At 41.3% G+C, this 21,838-nt stretch overlaps 1 protein-coding gene across 1 annotated transcript in view; it reads right to left on the bottom strand.

Annotated features, from left to right (window-relative positions):
- Nucleotides 1–21,838, bottom strand: part of COPS9 (COP9 signalosome subunit 9) — a 56,122-nt gene that overhangs the window by 8,538 nt on the left and 25,746 nt on the right. The window contains exon 2 of the mRNA XM_086944835.1: nucleotides 8,815–8,887. Within this exon, the coding sequence (XP_086800961.1) occupies nucleotides 8,815–8,887 (73 nt within the window). The remainder of the gene's footprint in view (nucleotides 1–8,814; nucleotides 8,888–21,838) is intronic.

Below are 21,838 nucleotides of genomic sequence, written 5' to 3'. Positions count from 1 at the left end.
GTAGCGCAAGTCATGAGCACCCGACCTTCGAGCTGAGAAAACAGGTTCGAGCATGACGTCATGTGGTTAAAAAATGAATATGTTCTTGTGTATGTAACTGGTGCTTATGTACAGAGCTCCAAGTAGGCGCTATATAAAACTAAAAAACGAGGCTCTTTGACCTTACATCAAAGGCAGAGAGGGGTTGTACTATTGCAGAGTTAAGGTTTTTTGTCGGTTTTTTACACCCTGAGGGTACAAATGAAGAGCCCCCGTAGGGACTCATCCATCTCGGCACATTCTTTTTAGAACTGCTGGTGCTGCGCACTGGCAGGACCTGGCCCACTTAAAGCACTGGTTAGGGTAAGCATCCGTGTCTTTGTGCATATATGGCTGGGAATAAAGATTGTAAGTAACTTGTGGATTTAATAGATATAGAAAAACACGCGATTTCGTACTGCAAGGCAATTAACTCCGTGTATCAACTGGGCAGATGGTGACGTCGGCACCCATTTTAGGGGACCAGTGCTCATTTGTCATCTGACCCAGAGCAAGAAAATGAAAGGTTTAAAAGATATAAGAAGGATGCCAACCCTCCACCACCCCACCACCCTCCGCCTTATTACTCAATAAATGAATTGGAACCCCGAGAGAATGGGGTTCATGTTGATGCTGAAAACCGTATTCAGCGAGAAAAATGTGAATGGGTGACTTCAGTGTGGAGGTTGCAAATGTAACCTATGCGTGTTTTACTTCAGGAATTTTTTTATTAAACCTCGCTCTTTATTGGTATATGTACTTGCGCACAAGCCCGCCATAGCTCTCCCCCTATTTCGTTACCAAAGTGTGCTTTAAATTATGCAACATCAACAACACAATAGTAATGGCTTCACTGTCATGTGTTATGCCTTAAGTACCTATGCTGACTTCTAGATTTATAGTTGGCTACAGTCACTGCCAGATGGGTATTGTTTTCTAAAAATGTAATACATTTCTAATTTTTATCGCTATGAAAAGCTTACGTCTAGAACGCAATGTTTGTGTCTTGATGTATTAGCAGTGTTAGGTTGGCACTATTTAGCTGCCTCACCTTTCTGCGTTTCCAATGTGTGGGTGTTGGTCGTCCTTAAGGTGCTCTTTGAATAGCCTGCCTCTCACTAAAACATCGTTTAACGTAGCAGGTTCACTACTACCCTGAATTACACTCTGTATGATCGCTGTTCTTTCTTGGGGCTTCCATTGGCTGGGCCTTCACAGTCATCACTTCCTGCACTGAAGGATTATGGTTTTTAGGTTTCGCCTGGCGTTCGCCACACACACTCCAACACACACAGCTCACTACCATACATGCCAACATTTCAGAAGAGCAAAGTGGGTGTGTGTGGCTCTGGGTGGGTGTGTGTGGCTCTGGGTGTGTGTGTGTGTGGCGCTCTGGGTGTGTGTGTGTGTGTGTGTGTGTCTCTGGGTGTGTGTGGCTGGCTCTGGGTGTGTGTGTGTGTGGTAGTAATTGCTGTCTGCTGAGCTCATCCGTAGGGTACAATAGGTTTCACATTTGCAAGAGATTAAGCTAATGGCAATGTAAATGACAATGCCGTTTATTTATCTGTTTTTAAAACCAACACATAAATACAAAATTTGTCATTTACAATGCCAATAGCTCTAACTTTTCCAAAGGCGAAACCATTGCATTGTAAATGCTTGTTCCATACTCCCACTGATGGTGGGGAGGAGTCTTTCGATGCCTTTGCTAGGTCTTGTTTTTACCAGTGTTAGGCCAAGGAGTAATAAGTGCCATTTGTATACGTTACCTCCAGTACTATCAGTGATGTGGAGCATGATCAATTGTGGTGAGTTTGGATATTCCACCACAAAAGAAATCTGACATGCATGTACGTATACCCTGCCAGAACTTAGAAAGCGATGTGCACTGCCACACTGTATGTATAAGGGTACCATCCGTAGTTTGGCACTGTAGGCAGAGAGGAGAGTCAATTAGCCCAGTGCGCCAGAGCCAATATCTAGTAAAGTATACCTTACGCCGGTATTTAACTTGTATAAGTCACAATCGCGCTACAATGGCCGCGCCCCGTGGGGATTCCAGTGCTTTGGCCCAGTCCTCGTCATTCAAGGGACTCAGATCTTCCTGCCAAGATTTGCGTTTCTTGCGCAGTGTGGTGAGACTATTTGGGACTAGTGTTCAATATATCTTAGTAATCTTATGCTCTCCAGTTTTCACATGAATACTTCAGCCTTAATAGGGTTGAACTCGGGTAAAATTTCCTGGCATGTAAGGTATGGGGAAAAGGCATGACGGGATTGGAGATATTTATAAAACTGCGATCTGGGCATTTCCTATTTCTGTTGGAGTTCCTGAAAAGACTTTAAGGTCCTACCAATGAGAACATCCCCAAACATAGATATACCAATAGCCTCCCAGCCGGAGAAGCCAGACAGCCCCGACAGCTAAGGGAGCAAACCATTGTGCCAGAGGGGCGCTTCCTTTTTAAGTCGGTCAAACCATCCAATTTGATGTAGCGATTGTTTCCAGATCTTAAATATTGTAGCAGTTGCCAGTGGAAGCACTTTTAGTATTGGGCCGCAATAAAGGATTGTGTGTAGTGACATATTGCTCATCAGTCAGTGTTTTACTGCACATGCAGGCTCGCCCCTATCTCCATACGACCAATAGTTCAAGATGAGGAGGTGCGAGGCCATGTAATATGACTGGACGTCTGGCTTTGCAAGGCCCCCACAATATGTAGATTGGAAGCATGTTTTTAATTGCAACTCAGGTGGAGCCCCCACCCCAGAGGAAGTGTCTATGGGTAGCATTAATTTGCCTAATACTGTAATGATTTTTGATCCTATTAAAAGGTTTGTTTCCACCACACTTCAGAATTACAATAAAATGTGCTTCATTTGCGGTTTTTAAATTGATATATTCTGAAATATTTGTACAGTTCATTTACATTCTGTTGTGTGCTACAAAAAAATAACATCCTACAGCCTTTTCACATTTCTGTACAGTGCAAGATTGTCACATAAATCCTATCACTTTGCAATCATAAAAAGAAAAGCAAACACCAAACTCCATGGAAGACAGAATCTTACATTTGACCTCTGTCTTTGAATGCCCAGCAAATGTGGCCAGATAAAAACAAAATGTAAAGCCCTGATTATTGCTCATTCACTTCTGGATGGTTATTTTGAGGGTGTTGTCAGCAACCCCAACCCCCCTTCCCTACTTCCAGTGCCTATGGACTAGGATGGGACTGTCAAGACAGGAGTCCGCAACCCCACCTCTAAAGCTTCAATGATGTTTGTGCCACCTTCCAGGGGTCTAGACCATCCCCATGGCACGAGAGTTAATTTGGATTCTTTTGGGAATAAGGTTGTCATCGGTTAGCAGGGAGGTGGTAAACTCCAATTTTCTCTCACTTGTTATGGTGAATGGCTGCACTGTTTGTGCTATAATTAAGCTGGCAACTAGGAAAACCTACAGATCCTGGGCATTTCGGAAATCTAAAGAGACGGGCAAAGTGTTGTGTGGTTCCCACTAAGTTGTCTTACCCAGACTGCCCTGCCAACCTCTAACTTTACCTCACATTTTCCTGAGGAAAATTTCAGAATCCACACAATTCTCATCATCCAGCATTCTCACACTTTTACCAATAAAAACAGTGGCCGTATTGTCTGCATCAGAAATAATGCATGATTTTATCAAAGTTTGAGTTTTGAATGGCATTCTGCGTAAGAAAACGGGATGCGATCAACGCAAGCCACACCACCCTGGACGGGAAAACATCCTAAACAACGAAGTTCAAACAACTGCTTACCTTAACAACGAACTCTTAACAACGAAGATTCGTATTCCACGAAGTCCTGAACCACGAAGTCCCGACCACGTCTTTTCAATAACGTCCTTTACAACGAAGAATCATACTTCCGGGAGGTATGTGAAGTCCATCACTTCTCTCTGCCCCCCTACCCCTCAACTACACTTTGATTGGGCAGTGTTGGAGTGTTATGTCACTCATCTCGGCCCGAAGCTACCCACGCACGACTTTAAGTCAAAAGGAAGTCATCTCTGTGTATTAAAGGTCCTGACAGAAAAGACAACAAAGGCAAGTAACCTTCATTGGTCCCTGAAGTGCGAGAAATCCGCCGTGAAGGGACAGAAATATTTAATTAAAACGTGCTCCAGTCTTCAATTTTAAACCTCGTAAAAACTTGCTACAAAACGATCAGGCAGACGTGATTAAAAGGCTCTGCAATAGGAAATCCGTCTTGAAAGATTTTGGGCTCTCAGCATTGAAGTTTTCAGAATTAAGGGATGAAGCCATGACCCCTGGCTCCGTGGTTTAATCAGCAGCCAGCTCAGCTTTAACATGTTGTTTAAAAGGATGAAATAAGGAGAGGTGTCCCAAATCCAAAGTGAAGGGATGCAGCTGAAAATAATTTGGAGTTTGTGAGGTATAAAAAAAATATGACTATATATAAAAAAAAAGGAGAATAAATTATCAAAGAAATGGGTAATGAGCAATTAAAAAATATGTCGTTGAAGTATTGTTATTACAATACTGCCATCTATTGGCCAATGACGAGGTTATACTTTTCGTGGTTTAAAAAGTCGTTCGAAAAAAAAAAGTCGTGGTTTAGGATAGCTCGTTGAAAAGCTTTCGTGGTTCAGGAAGTCGTGGTTTAGGCAGTAGTTGTTTAGACATATAACCCCTGGACGTCTAATTTTTAGACATGTTTTTGGATGTTTCCCCAAGTTATAGCCGAGCCTGTGACCAAATGCTACAACTAGTCACATCGCCAAAATGGGTCAGCATTCATGGCAAAAACTTGAGTTCTCCAAGTTAGGTTTTGGGGCCCAACATATTGCGGGCACTAGACTTAGCCACACAAGTGGAGGAGCACATTCACTGCCTCACCTTCTACCAACCCACCAGACACCTTTGATCTGCGTCCCAGGCAAGAGCACAGCTCCCTCACATCAAGAAGACCAGAAACAGAAGACGCTCCTTCTCATACTTTGCAGTCAAGACTTGGAACAACCTCCCAAAACACCTCAGAACCTTCCCCTCCCTCATGGACTTCCGAAGGAACATCAAGACATGGCTCTTCCAGAAGAAATAGGCATGATAACCTCCTTCCCCATCAGGTCTGCCCTATTCAACTCATGGATGCCTCCACGGGTGATTAGCCGTGCTCTACAAAATAATAAGCAATGAGATGTGGAGCGTACTACGCGCCACTTCCAGTCGCACTGCTGAACTGCGCATATACCGCGCCTATTCATATATTCAACCATTGTTCTCAAACAAATATAATCCATGTACTCAATATTTTTCATTCATTTTTTTCTCTCCCAACTCATGTTCTTAATCCACGCGCAGGAATATCGTGCCATTTCCTTAGTTTCCCATGTTTAAGTTGTGCCCATCCAGACCTCTTTACCAAAACACGAACTGACACATGATTCGTCCAAGGAGTACATGGTTTATATTTGTTTGAGAACAATGGTTGAATATATGAATAGGCGCTGTATATGCGCAATTCAGCAGTGCGACTGGAAGTGGCGCGTAGTACGCTCCACATCTCATTGCTTTTACTTCAAATGTCATTTGGGCAAGACATTTCTCCAGTTAGCATGCACTTTTTGAGGACGAAGATTAATATGGATTACCTTTGGATAAACAGAGGAGTGCATCCCACCATCATAACTTTTCTACAAATTAATAAGACATAATATAGGGAGAAGTGTGGGGGGGGGGGATAGATAATAGTAGAACATTTACTATTATTGACTGAATTCCTTTCCATTTTTCGCTTTTAAACATAAGCCAGTATGCAAGAATAAACACATTTTGCAAAGTGGTCTCTGAATCACAAAATAGTATGATTAACCCCAAAGTCAAAGTTGTAGAAATAACTACTATTCCTAACCTCAGTATACTGGACGCCTTTGAAGAATGCAGAGGTTTCCTGCATTTACAGTTTTCATTCAACAGATTTTACTATACTAATTGTTGCATAGTCAGTACACATGAAATAACAGTAAGCTGCAGCTCAGTTGTTGGCAACCAACTCACATTATATATCCCTGGGAATAGAAGCGTCTGACAGACATTACATTACTTTTCTAAATCGGCTGTTGGCGTAAAAAAATAAGACCACTCATTTTTTATTTTTTTATTTACATCGTTTTTTAATATAACTGTTGGTTTCTTTGTGGAAACTGTAAGCCATCTACACAATTAGCCCCCCGCCTAATTTAGGCTTGTCTATGTCTCCGAAGTGTATTGCTTTTCGAGTTAACCCATGGGTTTCGCACCTATTTCCACCCCAAATTGCAAGTAGATAGAGACCACAATAATTAATCTCCACGGAATGGTAAAGTACTTAGACCTTCCACTGCTCTCAAATCTCTGCCTCCACTGACGAGTCCTCTGTTCTCTGCAACTTCCTGCCTCTTTTCACACACTGCAGATGAGTGATCTGCAACTGGTTACACTAGTGGTGACAGAAACTTTAAAAAAAAAAGTGTTCGAAACCTAGAGCATAAGCCTCTTCCTACTAAATTTACTCGGATACACTTTTTTGTTAGTTGCCATAAGTTATATGCCGGTCCTCGCTTTGCTCCCCAGCCCATTGAGCCATCCTTCCCTGCCTACATCCCAAGGGTCCCGTTAGGGAGATTCCAATTGATGATGAGTTCTTCACTTCCTCTCCGCAGGAGACACGTGATGATAGGGATATGTTGATATGGATATACATTGAGATTTTCCAGATTTACAGTTACTGCCCTCCACCAAAAGTGAGCTTGAGCACCAAAAGTCCCAAGAATGGTTTCCTTCCGAAAATTTTGCTCAGTCTGTTTGACACTGGCTGTACCTGCCAGATTTACACTGAAAGCCAAATGCTCTAAACTTGTGTTAGGAAACAAAGTATTTGCCACTCGAGAGGTAGATTGCAGTAAACTAACTTCCTTAAGTCGTTCAAGCTGAATGCGCTACCAATCGCTTCCAGGACCAAGACTGTGATGCAGTTCACCCTAGAGTCAGGTTATTAGATATGTTAATTTATGCTTTTCCACTTCTGTGGAAAAAAAATCTCACAGCCTTCAGAAATTATGCTCAGTAGTCACTTTTCCTCCTTCGTATTGGCATCCTCTTTGCTTACGTAGAAATCCATTCTTATACCCCTTGACCATAAGATAGTAGACATGGTGTTGACATGCACTCTACCTTCCTGTATTTTTATTTTTTTAATGTGGACTAATTTTTAAGGCCATTTCTTAAATAGTCAACATTTTGTGCCTTAAAAGTGACACAATCCCCATCAAGAGGGAGCCTTTAGGTACTCCTGAAGGAGCATGGCTGGGGCCTACGTAGAAGACCAGAGTTGATCTTTTGTTCTCTAGCTATAAGAATGGATTTAAACTATTAGAAGGCTAGATTGGGAATACTGCCAACAAGTGATAGTGGGTTAACATGAATAACCCAACATGGAAATGGCAGAGGAGAGGTCGAGAAGGATTACACGAACATCAACCTTCATCTGCTACCTCTAACAGTCTGTCACTAATATCCATAAGGGCAGTCTCAACCCCCAAATTAATTGCAGTCAATAATTGAAATATAGGCAAGTATTTTTGAAGATCACTTACCTTGCTAGTTTCTGGTAATTCTGTAATAGAGCATTAATTACTAGGCATGATATTTACCTTTTTCTAAAAAATGTTTAATGGACAACCGCGTTCCTCTGCATGTATGGAACACATCTTTGGCAAATAAGATATTAATAAAGGGCACAAATAAATTAGGAACATCGTCTAGGAACCACTCAGAGGATGAGTAAGGATTGTATAGATTTCACTATCCTCCACATTTTGAGTGTCTCTTCTAAGGAGATATGCATGAAATTGAAAACTGGTTCGTTCAGAGACTGGAGTTGTTAAGCATATGAACTCTACCCTCCGAAAGCTCCAGGTTCTTCAAAACATACCCAAAAAGAGGAGAGCAGGATATGAAGACAAAAAACACCCCGACAGTGTGAGACAGGGAAATATTATCCCCACCTACATAGACTTAAAAGGATGATCCAAATGCATCAATGTCTCCTTTGGTTCATTGAGTCACCCTGTGGCTTGGGAAGGATTACAATGCAGTCTGGCAAATCATAGTCACCTGGCAATTTTCAGAGTGCATGCTGCATTTTTAGAGCTGTTAACGGTTTTAAGGTCTGCAAAAAATAGACATTCATTGGCGGTACCACGGATGTATTAAGATTTAGCTGGCTGGGAGTCTCAAATGAGTCCACTCTGACTGGCACAATGACTGAGCTTTACAGGAGTTAAGATTTGCTAAGTTCAAGATTCCACCCTTCCTTGTGGTCCATCTTCGGTGGCTTAAATCCATTAACTGGGCCGCACTAGCACTGCACAGGAAAGATTTCTGGTCGGTAGTGCTTCATATTACAGCTTTGCCATTTCTCAGTGTAAGGATGAAAGGCTGAGTTGGTCTTGACAGGATTCGAATACGACCTGTAGCTCAAAATAGATGTTAGAGAATCCCTAACCAGCAGATCTATCTTTCTGGCACATGTCAAGAGTATTTGCACAGCATTTACAGTTTTTTCATTCAAACAGTCAAGATGACCATGGATTTCATGGTGAGAATTGAGTAGAATAATTGTCATCTTAACAACACACAGTGAAGAGAGTCAGTCACAGGCAGGAGCTACCCACCTACCCTTTGAGTTGTTCGATTCAACAGATTATGTTTGCCAACCTTTAGCAGAAAAAAAAATAAAAGAAAAATGCTTTACCATTGAAGAAATCCGAATGAACAGCTTTTTCATTGGCGGCTAAGTCCATCAGAAGTCCAGTACTTCCACCTGCCTAAAAGGAGACAATATGTTGATTAATCAGCATATATATTCAAGTTGTGTAATTAGAAAATACTGCTCATTTACATATATTAAAGTTAGCACACCGTGACTATAAATTTAATTTACTGGGCCTCTGCTTGTTTGCACTGATCCGGACTTTAAGGTTGCTGAAGAAAATGTGCCTTTGTAATTGCAGGAACAAGTTTCCTACATGCCTACATGCGTGTTTCTCTACTGTGTTTTTCCTAGTCATAAAATAGTCCAAATAGGATATATTTAATTAGGTTTCTTTCTTGTACTGTATCTATCTGTGTGCCTTAGGAGGTAACCATGTTGAGATGTTCTCGTACCTTGTAAAAATGAAGGCTATTACACTGCCCGGGTCGCAATTGTATTGGCATTCATTTTAAAACGGTCTATTGTTTAGTTTGCTCCAACAGTGCAATAGCATTTCCCTTGTTTGTAGGGTAAAGGGGATTAATAGTTATTGCCGATATAGGAGTTTCCTAAAGTAATTTATTTTATGGAGCACAATTTCTACAATATTGATTTGCTTATGTCAGGTATCTTTTTATGGTACAGTACTATGATTTCATGTCACACCATGTAGAGTGTATACGTTTTCCCATCTCTGAAGCTATAAAATGTGCCCTTTCTGGGACGTGTGCCAGAATTTCCTTTGACTTGCCCTTTTGGCTCCCTTCCGTGAAGGAAAACTCCACAACAGTTTTCTTATTTCATTTATGCTTACAGACTTTCATTTGCTTTCATACAGAGCAGTCCCGTTGTGGGACTTACCTGACTTTATAACCTTTCCACGCATTTCATACCAAGCAGTCTGTTCTTCGATATAATAATCCAGTTATAAATAAACTCTCTTTTGACTTACAAACAGAGTAGATTTAGCTAGCTCATTATTAAACTAGATTTGGATATAGCTAATTCCCGCATTTAATGATCTTTTGCAATTGGCTTTATTTGTATGCATTATTTGTGCTGATCTGAATAGGACTAGCTACTTTTTGCCTTCTGTAATAAAACTTAATGTTCAATAAACCTTTGCGATTTTGACTTTGAGTATTGTCCAGGGAAGGTTTTCTTATTTATTTTAGGGCGCTTGTCCTTTGGGACTCACGTGGCCCGATCCTGCACAACGGACCTTTAAATTTGTCAGTGCAAATCTGACATTTTGGCAGAATAAATGCAGGCAATAGTAGAATTAGAATTGGTGCAAATTTTGGTTCATAAACGTAATTAAAAATTTGCACCCCAAAAATTGTCACACGTTATGGAATAATGGAATCACGTGGCTCAATGCTGGTGTACCAGTTGAGTTTGTCTGGAGTTGCATTATTTGAGATTTAATAGGGCCACTGGTTTACACCCCTACTTTGGGCAGGAAAACCAGCTGGAAAATTAAAAAACCTAGGAAGTGTGACCAACTCTGCCAACCTCATCCCTAAGGTGGGGGGGGAGTGAGCTGAAGGACAACTTTCAGTCCTCGCCATCTTGAAGATGGGGGGGACCCCTCAAATCAGGGCTAGGCCTTTGCCCCCCCCCCCCAGGAGGGTGGCATAATAGAGGGTGTAGAGCAAACACCCAGAGAGGATGAACGGAGTGCTAAAACATTTCAGACACACACACACACACCCCAGATCTGGGTTGAATCCATCGTTCTTTAGCTCACTTCATCGCCTCAGTTCAGACCCAGCCATATGCCAATCAATCTTGACCCCCAGTCCAGCCCAAAGTGCCAAGTAAGGTGCCAATTGGCCCTACCTGCTAAACCCCTAAAAACACCTCCTAAAATTACTATTTAGGGAGCTCCCCAAGAACGGACCAACGCTTCTGCTATGACCTAAAAAGCAAGAAAACGACCCTGCAGAGAAGACTAAAAACGACAACTGCCTTGGCCCAGCCCTAATGGCTTGTCTCCAGCATCTGCGAACCTGCGACCCGTATTGCAGCCAGCAACCTCCGAAATCCTGGGAGGACAGGTGCCTTTGACAAAGACTCTAATCCCCCACGGACAGCGGACCTGTCCATGAAGAAACAAACGCCAAGAACCGCCACAGAGAGGACCAACACTGGTAAACAAACTCCCTGCTGCAAAAGAACTACAAGAACAGTTGCAGTTGAGGACTGACACTGGTGTTGGCGCGACTCACTGCCACTGAAGATCTCCCAAAGACCGCAGTAGTAGAGGACCGGCACTTGTGTTAATGTGACTCTATCCTGCCTGAAGAACGCCCTACTACTGGATGACCTCCATCACCTCAAGGGATCCTTTCGACTCCACGACCGGAGTTGCCCTTAGCTCCAGGCCCGAGAGTATGTACCCTCCTGCTAGTGGCCCTGCGATTGCCTCCTGCACCATCTGCCCACGAGCTCTCCATGACGAACAGACAATAGCGGACCCCCATCCGATCTACAGCCATTGACTGAGACAGTAACTGTGTTGGCAGCCTGCTGAAACCTATCCCACTCATTGACCCCGCCAACTGCGGGGGTAAAAAGATCATTGACAGTATCGACCGCCAAGGCGAAGATGCAGAAATCCGCACCGTACGGGTGCCCCAGTTCCCCACGACCGATCCTGCACTCCGTGTGGTTCTGAACACCCGAAAACTGGAACTTTAAGTTGTATACTCGCTTGATCCATCCCTCAATTGATTCCCTTCACAGGAAACTTGAACTATTTGAATATTGCACTGTCGACTTTAAAACGTGAAAAGTAGCTTTACTTGAAACGTACTTACCGTAGCAACAAAGTCTTGGTCTTAAAATAAAATACACACAAAGTATAATTTTTAAAAATTGGTTTTTAGTTGTGTGTCCAATATTGATCATGTGTGTGCTATAAATGTGTTACACTCCTCTATGTTAGGCCTAAGTCTTCTCGCCCACACTACAACTAATAGAGCACGTTGGGTATTGCATTGAGCCCTGTACACTTTTGGGAAACCTCTGGACTCTGTGCACGGTATTACCACCCAGTGATAATATCACATAAGCTTCCTACAGGTGGTGAGTGGCCTTATCCAGATTGTGACAATGTACTTGTGTTGTCTTGTGAAATGAGATTTGGAGTGAGTGAATTGTTTTTGTGGCATGTGCAAGTCGCACAGTGTATTATTTCAATGGTGTTGTGATTTAAGTTCTGCACATGCTTCAAAAACTACATTGCATGGTAATGTTTTGCTCATGATGGGGCTATATTGTGATTTTATGTAAGCTATGTGCAAAGTTTTTGGCATTTTTGACAAATCTTTAAGGATTTATGGAAATACAACAGCTTGGGATAATAATAGAAGGCTGTCTGCTGAAAAAGCGTATGGAGTCACATCAGGTTATAGGTTAAAATCCTATTGATTAAAGTGGCCGTGAGAATATATTGGTGTGGTTGAAAGCACTTAAGAAGTTTTTCCTTTTCTGTGGAGAGTCTGAATTTTCAGTCCTGTATCCCGGTAAACAGACTAAGATGTTTTTGTTTTGATTTACGGAATGCATTTCAAGGCTGGTTTTGAAATTCTACTGTGAGTGTTTGGAATAGTATTGCGTGCATTTTGAACTACGTTGAGGTGACAATGGGTGCACTGTTGTAGAAGCCTGTGATTCCGGCTAATAGAGGGGATTCTCGCCCCTAATTGGAATCCTCACCTACAAATGCTCTTGGACCATGGTTTACACACATTTGCGGCATAAAGAATGAAAACGAATTACTATGGACAATAAAATGTTATAATCTCCAATTCATTGTACATCTGAAGTGAAAAAGGCTGAGGACTTGAGGTGTGCCACGTTTGAGATGAAACCTCAGCCTAGACTTTCACAGTTCGTACCCTTGAATGAGTGGGACTACATCGTGAGCGAGAGAGCAAATAAGAAAACGTGTCTTTATTGTGTCAGTTTTACAAGTATAAGACATACAATAAAACAATCTTGTAATTTAAAATAATGATAACAATTAGAAATAATGAAGCATTAAAGAACAATTCGTCATGAGGCATTCCGCACTTCAATAACCATGAAAGCGAACAGTAAAAAGACATTAATCACCTACTTAAACCAGAAACGCATTAAATATAAAAAACGAGCACTGCTCATGGTGTAATGACAGGGATATGATGCATTTCAGTAAAACATGTATATTTTGGACTTTACTTGAGCCTGAACAATTTGGGAGAGAGGGTCAGGATTATACAATTCATTATGCACCTCATGGGCAAGTGGGAAGCAGAGCTGCATGAGATCTTGCTATTCTCCATGCCGCATAAATATATCAGGTCCAGGGAAGACGTGGCTTGGCAGTTCGGGCTGGACTGTTCCCATGAGGCACAGGGTCAGACTGATTTGCATATAGCCATGTCTGAACTGGGGTGGCAGAGTGGGCTAAAGAACGGTGATGGATTAAACCCAGATCTTTTGACTGGGTGTGAGTGTTTGATTCAGATGCTCCGTCCATCACCACCCCCTTTTGTACCGCTTTTGGCCGCCATAAGTGTGGCAGGGTATGCTCAGACGTGAGTCCCTTGCTCACTTAGCCACTGGATTCAAGCAAGCCAGGCTGAAGACAGCTGGAATGCCAGAAACCGGTCCTCGGAAGCTTGTTTCCGGTCCAGGGAAGACGTGGCTTGGCAGTTCGGGCTGGAATGTTCCCATGAGGCACAGGGTCAGACTGATTTGCATATAGCCATGTCTGAACTGGGGTGGCAGAGTGGGCTAAAGAACGGTGATGGATTAAACCGAGATCTTTTGACTGGGTGTGAGTGTTTGATTGATTCAGATGCTCCGTCCATCACCACCCACTTTTGTACCGCTTTTGGCCTCCATAAGTGTGGCAGGGTATGCTCAGACGCGAGTCCCTTGCTCACTTTGCCACTGGATTCAAGCAAGCCGGGCTGAAGACGACTGGAATGCCAGAAACCGTTCCTCTGAAGCTTGTTTCCGGTCCAGGGAAGACGTGGCTTGGCAGTTCGGGATGGACTGTTCCCATGAGGCACAGGGTCAGACTTATTTGCATATAGCCATGTCTGAACTGGGGTGGCAGAGTGGGCTAAAGAACTGTGATGGATTAAACCCAGATCTTTTGACTGGGTGTGAGTGTTTGATTGATTCAGATGCTCCGTCCATGACCACCCCCTTTTGTACCGCATAAATATAGGAAGCCACTGGAGCTAATATCTCATAGTCCACTTGGAGACACAATGACAAAGCTGCTTTACATTGCATCGGACCAAAAGGGGGTCGCAAATACTGCTGCCTTGCTTTCGTGGCCACAGTGCAAAGAAGCATAAGATGTAGTAAAGTTGTCACTGTCTTGAGTACAAGTACATCGTGTTGAGGCTGGGGCATTTACCGATAATGCACCCAACCTAAAGCTTTCATAGAGCTATCTTTTCAGGTCAGTATAGAGCTGATCCATATACAGCTCAGCCTGTTGGGAGGTTTGTGATCCAGGAATCGCTTCAAGAGATCTCCTCTCTGTTTTACTTTTACATTGGACCAGTATGTCTTTAGCGCAGGCTACACTTACAAATGTCATGTTCTTGGGTTTATTCCTAAAGTAGTCACATCCCAAGGCCAGGAAGCTTATGGCATAACTATGGCAGACCCTAACGGATCTTGGAGTCCTCTGCAAATTCTTGTCTGTAATTCAGCAATTATTGCAACATAACTTTAACTGGGGAACTTCCTTATGCTGCTAGATTTTCAGGTTGTGCGTAGGAGCTTGAGATATTCTGTCAACTGTGGGTTTCACCAAACCTGTATCCAATACGGTATGGGTAGAAGGGCTAGTAAATTCATAATGGACTTCATTCCCGACTCCACCCTGAGGGGTACCAAGGGTTCCAGACCTAGGCACAAAAGGCTAATATATTTCTGGCACAGTTCCTTAAAAATCTCAGTATGGCACTGGCATACTGAGACAAGGTAGCTTTGCTTTTCATAAGCAGCTTGGCCCAGAGCAACTTATTGTTAAACCTTATTCCTAGATAGTCATAATAGTTCACCCTATATAGGGGTTTTTCATATCTTAAACAAGCTCTTTACGCTGCTCTTGGTGTTTACTTTAATATCATAAACTGAGTATTTTGTGCATTGCTCACACAGTTTTTCATAGCACAGTAACTTTCAAACACATTGAACAACTTGTACATGGATAACTTGGCACATGAAAGTAAAACAGTGTTATCTGTGAATAAAAGTATAGGAATTGTGTCTCCTGCAACAGAAAGCACATCCAGGTTTAATGATAGAAGGGGTTTTCTGATTATGTTGATAAAAAGATTAAATAGAAGTGGCACAAGAACACAGCCCTGCAGCACTCCACTATTTATATCGAAGTTTGGTGTTTATTCGCCTCTAGAGGAAAATCTGACAGCGGCTGAGTTACCCTGACATAATTGCAGACAACAATTTGCCTGGGACACCAAGGTCTAGTAGGGTTTCCCATAAGAATAATCTGTAGAACCGAAGCAATGCAGTTTTAACATTTATAAAAGTCAAATATAAAAAGGCACATTTTTTGTACGGTTGTAAATCAAACTGATGCTATATAGCCTCATTGCCTGCGTGCCTTGGATCATTCTGAAACTAGCTTGCAGGGTGGACAAAATCCTTTTTTCGGTTACCCAGGCCTCCAATTGTGTGAGGAGTTTCCCATAGCTTTTCCCAGCAGCGTCCAGTAGGGATATTGGGTGATAATTAGCGGAGTCACTTCGGGAGCCTTTTTTGTGGATAGGGACAATTCATAATAAGAAAATGTTGAAACCCTAATTAGTTAAAGCTGTCATCTATTGGATGGATGGGAGATTGTGTTTACAGAAGAAGGTACGGAGACAGGAATGCTAGAAACAATAGATGATTTCCCTTCGATTACAGATGAATTAGACAAAAAGATGACAAAATGAGAACAATAATGAGATGGAAAAGAAAGAGTGATTCTGAGAAAGAGGTTGAGTTTATAGATAGTTTGTTGACTGAAGTGAGGCCACCTCCTCAAAAGGAGTCTTGTGTAAGCGCAGGTACAAGAGATAGGAGCAAAAAAGCAGAGCGTCTGGAGAGGCGAGGCAGTATCTAGTCAGTGTTCATGAAGTGAGATGAAAGTGGTGGAGACTGATACTTTCCAACTCAAAGGAGATTTGGAAATTATGGTAGAAACAGAAACTTACATAGACAACATTTTAATGTGTAATAAAATTGAATTGGCTTTTTGGGTGCAGGAAGAGGTAGTCATTGTGCATTTGAGAAACTTCAGGAATTGGCTACAGAATTTAAGGTGGATTGAAAACTCAATATAATTTGGGAGACATTTAAAATAGGGTTGACTGAAAATTGATTAATTAATCAGTTTCAACACATTACAGAAAAACTTCTAAAATTATTGGAGAGGATTTGAAAATGGGAGGATGTGACAAGGTATCAAGGAGAATGGACAGAACCACCTCATCAGCCTGGGGTGTCAAATAATAAAAATAAAAAGAGAGGGTGGACCGGAGAAAAAAGTGATTCAGAATAAGAAGTGGACGTTGCAAATGAGTTTCTGTAGAGAGAAGTGCGAGGAGAAGTACATTTACAAGGACCATGGGCAAGGGGTGATCTTTTTACATTTACAAAAAAATGCAGAAGTTCAGAGGAGCCAGAGTAGTGGTATACAGAGGTTTAAAGGATTGTGACCATTTCAAAAGTGCTTTGAAAAAATGTGTATGCTTTATTTTCAACTGATGTGCCTTGAGATACGTGGATTCAGTGTAAAGACCATAGTACAGTGGCCTTAAGAAGAGCCACAGAGAGAAGTCTTACCAAGCAAGCATTTACCAATCGTTATGAAGAAATATAAATCAGATTACTGAGCATTTGAAAACAAATTGTCCCCAGAAACAAGTACATTGGGAAAAGTTCCGGAGACTGATGCAAGATCCAGGTAAATCAGTGCATGAATATTATAAGAAAGATGCAGATAAACTGAAAGACAGTAGAGCTGAAGACTTAATGAAACAAGGTGTGTCTGGATTCTCTTCGGCTTTTGTGTTGGGATTTCATCCAGATATTAGTTTGCATATTCAGCAAAGTGTAACGTGATGTGATGCTAAAAGGAAAAACATGTAAGAGAAATTGATCAAATGATGTGTTTCCAAAATGGTGGTCAAGATGGATTTCAGTCACCTGGTTTTGGTGCTGTTGCAAGGTGTAAATGCAATCGGCAATGGTACGCATTTTGTGCAATGTGGAAATGTTGGTCCTCATGGTGTTGTATAGCATTTTACGACCCTAGTGTAATTTTCCCGATTCATGCCCTTATATAGGTATAAATCACTATATCCTTATATAGGCATAGAAATCCTAACCATATTTAGACATAGCTCATGCAGTCCAAATACAGCATGGCTACTGCCACTAGTTCCGAAAATCCACAACGATTTCTTGGAAAATCTGCTTCAGCAGTTAGGGTCTTCCCCTTGCTTGAATACTGACTTGTTCAAGAACTTATGTAGTTTTCAAAGAACCTAGACTCTTTAATGACTTTATTATGTCCAACTTTACGTCAAACTCTGCACCTTCAAGGTATAAATATGCCCACATTTACCCAAGCAAACCCACAGTGGTTTGGAGCAGTTCGACTATCTACTTGCCCGACGCATCCTGCTACAACAAGTGCCGAAGGAAGCCGACCCTCCAGCTGATGCACTGAGAGAGACGCTGTCTTTTCTCCTGCCGAGAAATCCAGCTCCAGTGTTTCCAAGCTCCCCCTGCGGGGTTTTGGGAAATCGAGTCCTGAGGTACAGAGATACCAGACCTCCTTCATTCTAAACCAAGGTACGGAGCTGATTAGACCCTAAGAGAAATCTTGGATAGATTCTTGGCAAAAAGAATACTAAACTTATGCTACAACTCACTTACTTCTTCCCTCGTACTAGACTTAGGTTAGGTACATCGGGGTAGGAGTATTTTAGAAGCACCAGTTAAGTACTTTCAGTCTTTATTTATTAATGTATGTATTTTATGGCTTAGAAACCATACCATGCTTTTACAGTATTATTTTATAATACTCTTCTTGCTGTACGCATTATACTTTGCAGCCAGTATTACGATTGTAGCAGTTAATTTCTTCTGCATGAGAAACAAGACTGTTCAATAAATACTCTTTTATTGAAAATGCCCGTCTATCTATTTCTCTGCACCTCTGGTGAAACGAAGCATGCACGAATGACTGAGTAAAATATCTATCTATTGTTTCCACGACTCTGAAGATAAGTTTTACCTTGGGGAAACAAAGTTGTCATGTTTATGCGGTTGTCAGAAACTAAATCCCTTCTTGTGAATTCGAGAAAGTTTCTAGTGACCTATGAGCTAGCTGGCACTCACAATTAAGTCTAATATATTAGATAGCGACCTAGTAGACATAAGTCCTACGTCACATCTATAGGATATAATATTCCAATGCGCAGAGCCTATTGGGAATATAGGAACTATACAACAATGGCAGAGGTAAAGGCTTTACTAAAAATATGCCCAACCAAAATATTAATGCACAGATGAGAAATGTCTTTACCACATCTGAGGGAAAAACTGACACTAGAAACAGTAATCCAAATATATTTCCAAGTGAGTCTCAATATAGTGGGGCCAGCGACTGTCCCAACCCTACAGGCTTCTATACAGAACATGCAGAATCCAAAGTTTTTCAGTGGGAATAAGACTGCAGCTCGAATCATGCAACAGCCCATGCAAAATAATATACTTGGTTTCCAAATGAATTTCAGATTTCAACAAAAACAATCAATGAGTAGTGATAATTTTCTACAATTTGCAGGTACACTCAAGAGCAATATCACAAAAATAAAAAGGATTAACGGAGCGTTTAAACTTTTCAAACACTCACTCCCAGTTACAAATTTGTGTTTAATTCATCGCTATTTTGCTCGCCACGTCACCCCAGTTAGGACCCTGCCAAATGCAAATCAGTCTTGATCCTGTTCCTTATGGGAACAGATGAGCCCGAATTGCCAAGCCAGGTCCTTCCTGGACAGAAAACAAGTATCATGGGACCGATTTCAGGGAATCACCCATCATGAGCCAGGCTAGGTTGAATCCAGGGGCGCAGCTAGCAAGGGACCCATGTCTGGGCATACCCTTAGCCACTTAGGTTGCACATAGCAACATCACAAAATGAAATGATGGACCGAGCTCCTACGGCACCCAGTTCGGCACAATGAGGGTGTTCCAGGGTCGGAGGATTGCATGCTTGGTGCTGCCTCAGAGGTAGATGAGAACTGCCCTTTTGTGAAAGGAGAAGTTCATAGCCAAATTGCTGAAATTGCTGTAATAAACTCAATAGAAACTCCATTTATTTGCTTCATGACAGCGTGCTTCTTACATTCAATCTTACAGATTGCAAGAGGGGTTGTCCTATCTGATTCTGTATCTTTCCATAATGATCTTAACATGTTGTAAGTGTAATGTCTTAGTGTTTGGTTATTATACCCTAAGTTGGTGCTTTGTTTTTAGTGGTATAAGTCACAGAAGGCAGTCTTTTAACCTTTTTAATATCTTTAACATATATAACAGGCTTGTCACATATTTGTATCTGTTGTATATGTAATATTTGTACTTTTTTGCATTTATCAAATGAAAATAAAGTCGATTTGATTGATTGAATAGCCATCCAGTATCACTTTTAATCAATACAGGGGCTACTCGTTTCATGGGTAGATCATGATGGTTCCCAAACTACCCCCTCGGAAAAAGTAGTTCAAGTTTTAGATATTTCAAATAAACGAGAAACTAGTAAGCTATCAGCTAATATCGCGGGGAAAAATTGGCCATGGGCTCAATCAATTAAACAAGTTGAGTGCTTTTGTATGGACAAGGTCTCCTGTAAACTTAATTGTGTCATTTACTGCATACCAGATGGTGTTAGTATTCAGACAAAGATGGAGGATTCAGAGTTTAAACTAAAATCACAAGAAGCAAGAATGAAAATGTCCCTAGCTCTCACATAAGAACTTACCTTCAGATTTAAGACATACTGTGAACAAAGAAATGGGGGGGGGGAATAGGTTGATCAACACCACTGCAGATCACTGTAAAACCGAATGCAGCACATACCTGCACTCCTAAATACAAGCTCACCAGTGAAGCAGGGGGGATATCACATGTTATTGATAAAATGGTTGAGCAGGGTATTCTAAAAGAAGTACCTGGGAACCCATGCAAGTCTCCGCTTATGGCAATAAAGAACCCTAATTGAAAATGGAGAATAGTACTGGAGCTGCACAAAATTAATCAAATTCCTCGTATCCTGTGGTACCGTATACCGCAGTAATATTTCAGAGTCCAGCAGAAGCTAAATTTTTCACTGTCCTAGACTTGTGTCAAGTATTTTTCTTAATTCCTCTTCAGGATAGTCAGTAACCTTTTGCATTAAGATTTTTAAGTGGAACCCTGGTTAGATGTAGAACCCCACAACTAGAGGTGGGAGCGCCACTGAAAGCTTGAGCCAGGCTTCGGCTCAATATCATGTGATTCTGGTCAAATCACTTTATCTACCTGTGCCAATCAACAATGAATGTGATATGCAGCTGGTGCTCATGTAAAGGGATCAATACCTTCCGGTCGAGTTAATGTTATATAAAAACTGCAGAAAAAAATGCACCATAATATAAAAGCAAAGCCTTAACACAAGGAAAGACAAATAGATACCCATTTACCCGTTTTTTTGTACAAAGTGAAGCCAGAAAACCTAGCTAAATGGTGGCTTCCTCTGTTAAATTGTGTGATATTAGGTGAATCTTTAATTTCACCAAAATTCCTTTATTCTTCCTTATACTATATGAAACACATTCAAATCTGCGACTTCAGAATATCAGTTGACCAAAAACCTATTGTTTGATTTACTGGTCTATAATATTGCACTATAATAATCTGGGACACGTTCAGGGCTAACATGCCAATTGTCTTGCCTCAGTACACTCATGTTCGGGTTTAAAAAAACTATCAAAATTATCACTTTTAATAAGTGCTTCTCAGGGCAGAGCTATATAATGTGACACATTAATGCCAAAGCTTCCATATGTTAAATAAATACACTTTTTTTTCGATGAGACTATCATATGTTATGTGATGTTTGTTGCATCTACATAGCAAACATTTTTAGGGCTCAGTTAATGCATAGGGTCTAAAAAACCCTTGGCTTGGCTCTAAATTAATTTGTTGGCTCGCCCACACCTCTACCCACAACTGTAAACAGAAAGCCCTTCAATCATTTCCCATACCCTGAAGATGATTTTGGAAAGTTTAAATTTTCATTGTGACTCATTGCTAGTTCAATATATTGAACAACCTTTTGGTCGCAGCCAAAAAGAAAGAGGGCAGTAGATATGATACAGTTGCTTTGTTGAATTATTTGGCTGAAAATTAGCATAAAGTATGTCTGTGAAATGACAATACTGTCAGGAAAAAGATTTATTTGGGACATCAAATTAAAAAGGAAGTAAGAAAGATATCCAAAGAACGTATATCGGTGATTCTGTAAATGATCACCAATAACACAGAGAATTGAGGAGGTTTCTGGGTATGGTTGGCTTTTGTCATTGGATTAAAAAGTTTCCCCTGTTTGCAAAACCTTTACAGAGTGTGACTCACAGTGATGTGAGGGACCAGGTGCCTTCGGACAACAAATGTATGGCTTCCAGGATATCAGACACAGCTTGTGTAGCTCCCCTACTCTATGAATGCCAAATTACAAGAAAGATTTTTCTTTATTTCGTTATGAAAAAGAAGCATTTTCAGTCCTCACGATACTAGCAGCCCATTGGATATTTTTCTGCTACAATAGATGCAGTGCCCACTGTGCTTCCTGGATGTATGAAGGTTATTGTAGTGACTCCTTTAGCAATTATTCAAGGTGACGACTGCAACGGTACACATACTTATTGCGCTGGTTCAATATTCAATT

This window comes from Lissotriton vulgaris, chromosome 11 (genome assembly GCF_964263255.1).
Source record: "Lissotriton vulgaris chromosome 11, aLisVul1.2, whole genome shotgun sequence".
Taxonomy (NCBI): Eukaryota; Metazoa; Chordata; class Amphibia; order Caudata; family Salamandridae; genus Lissotriton; species Lissotriton vulgaris.
This window is presented reverse-complemented; position numbering and strand designations above follow the sequence as displayed.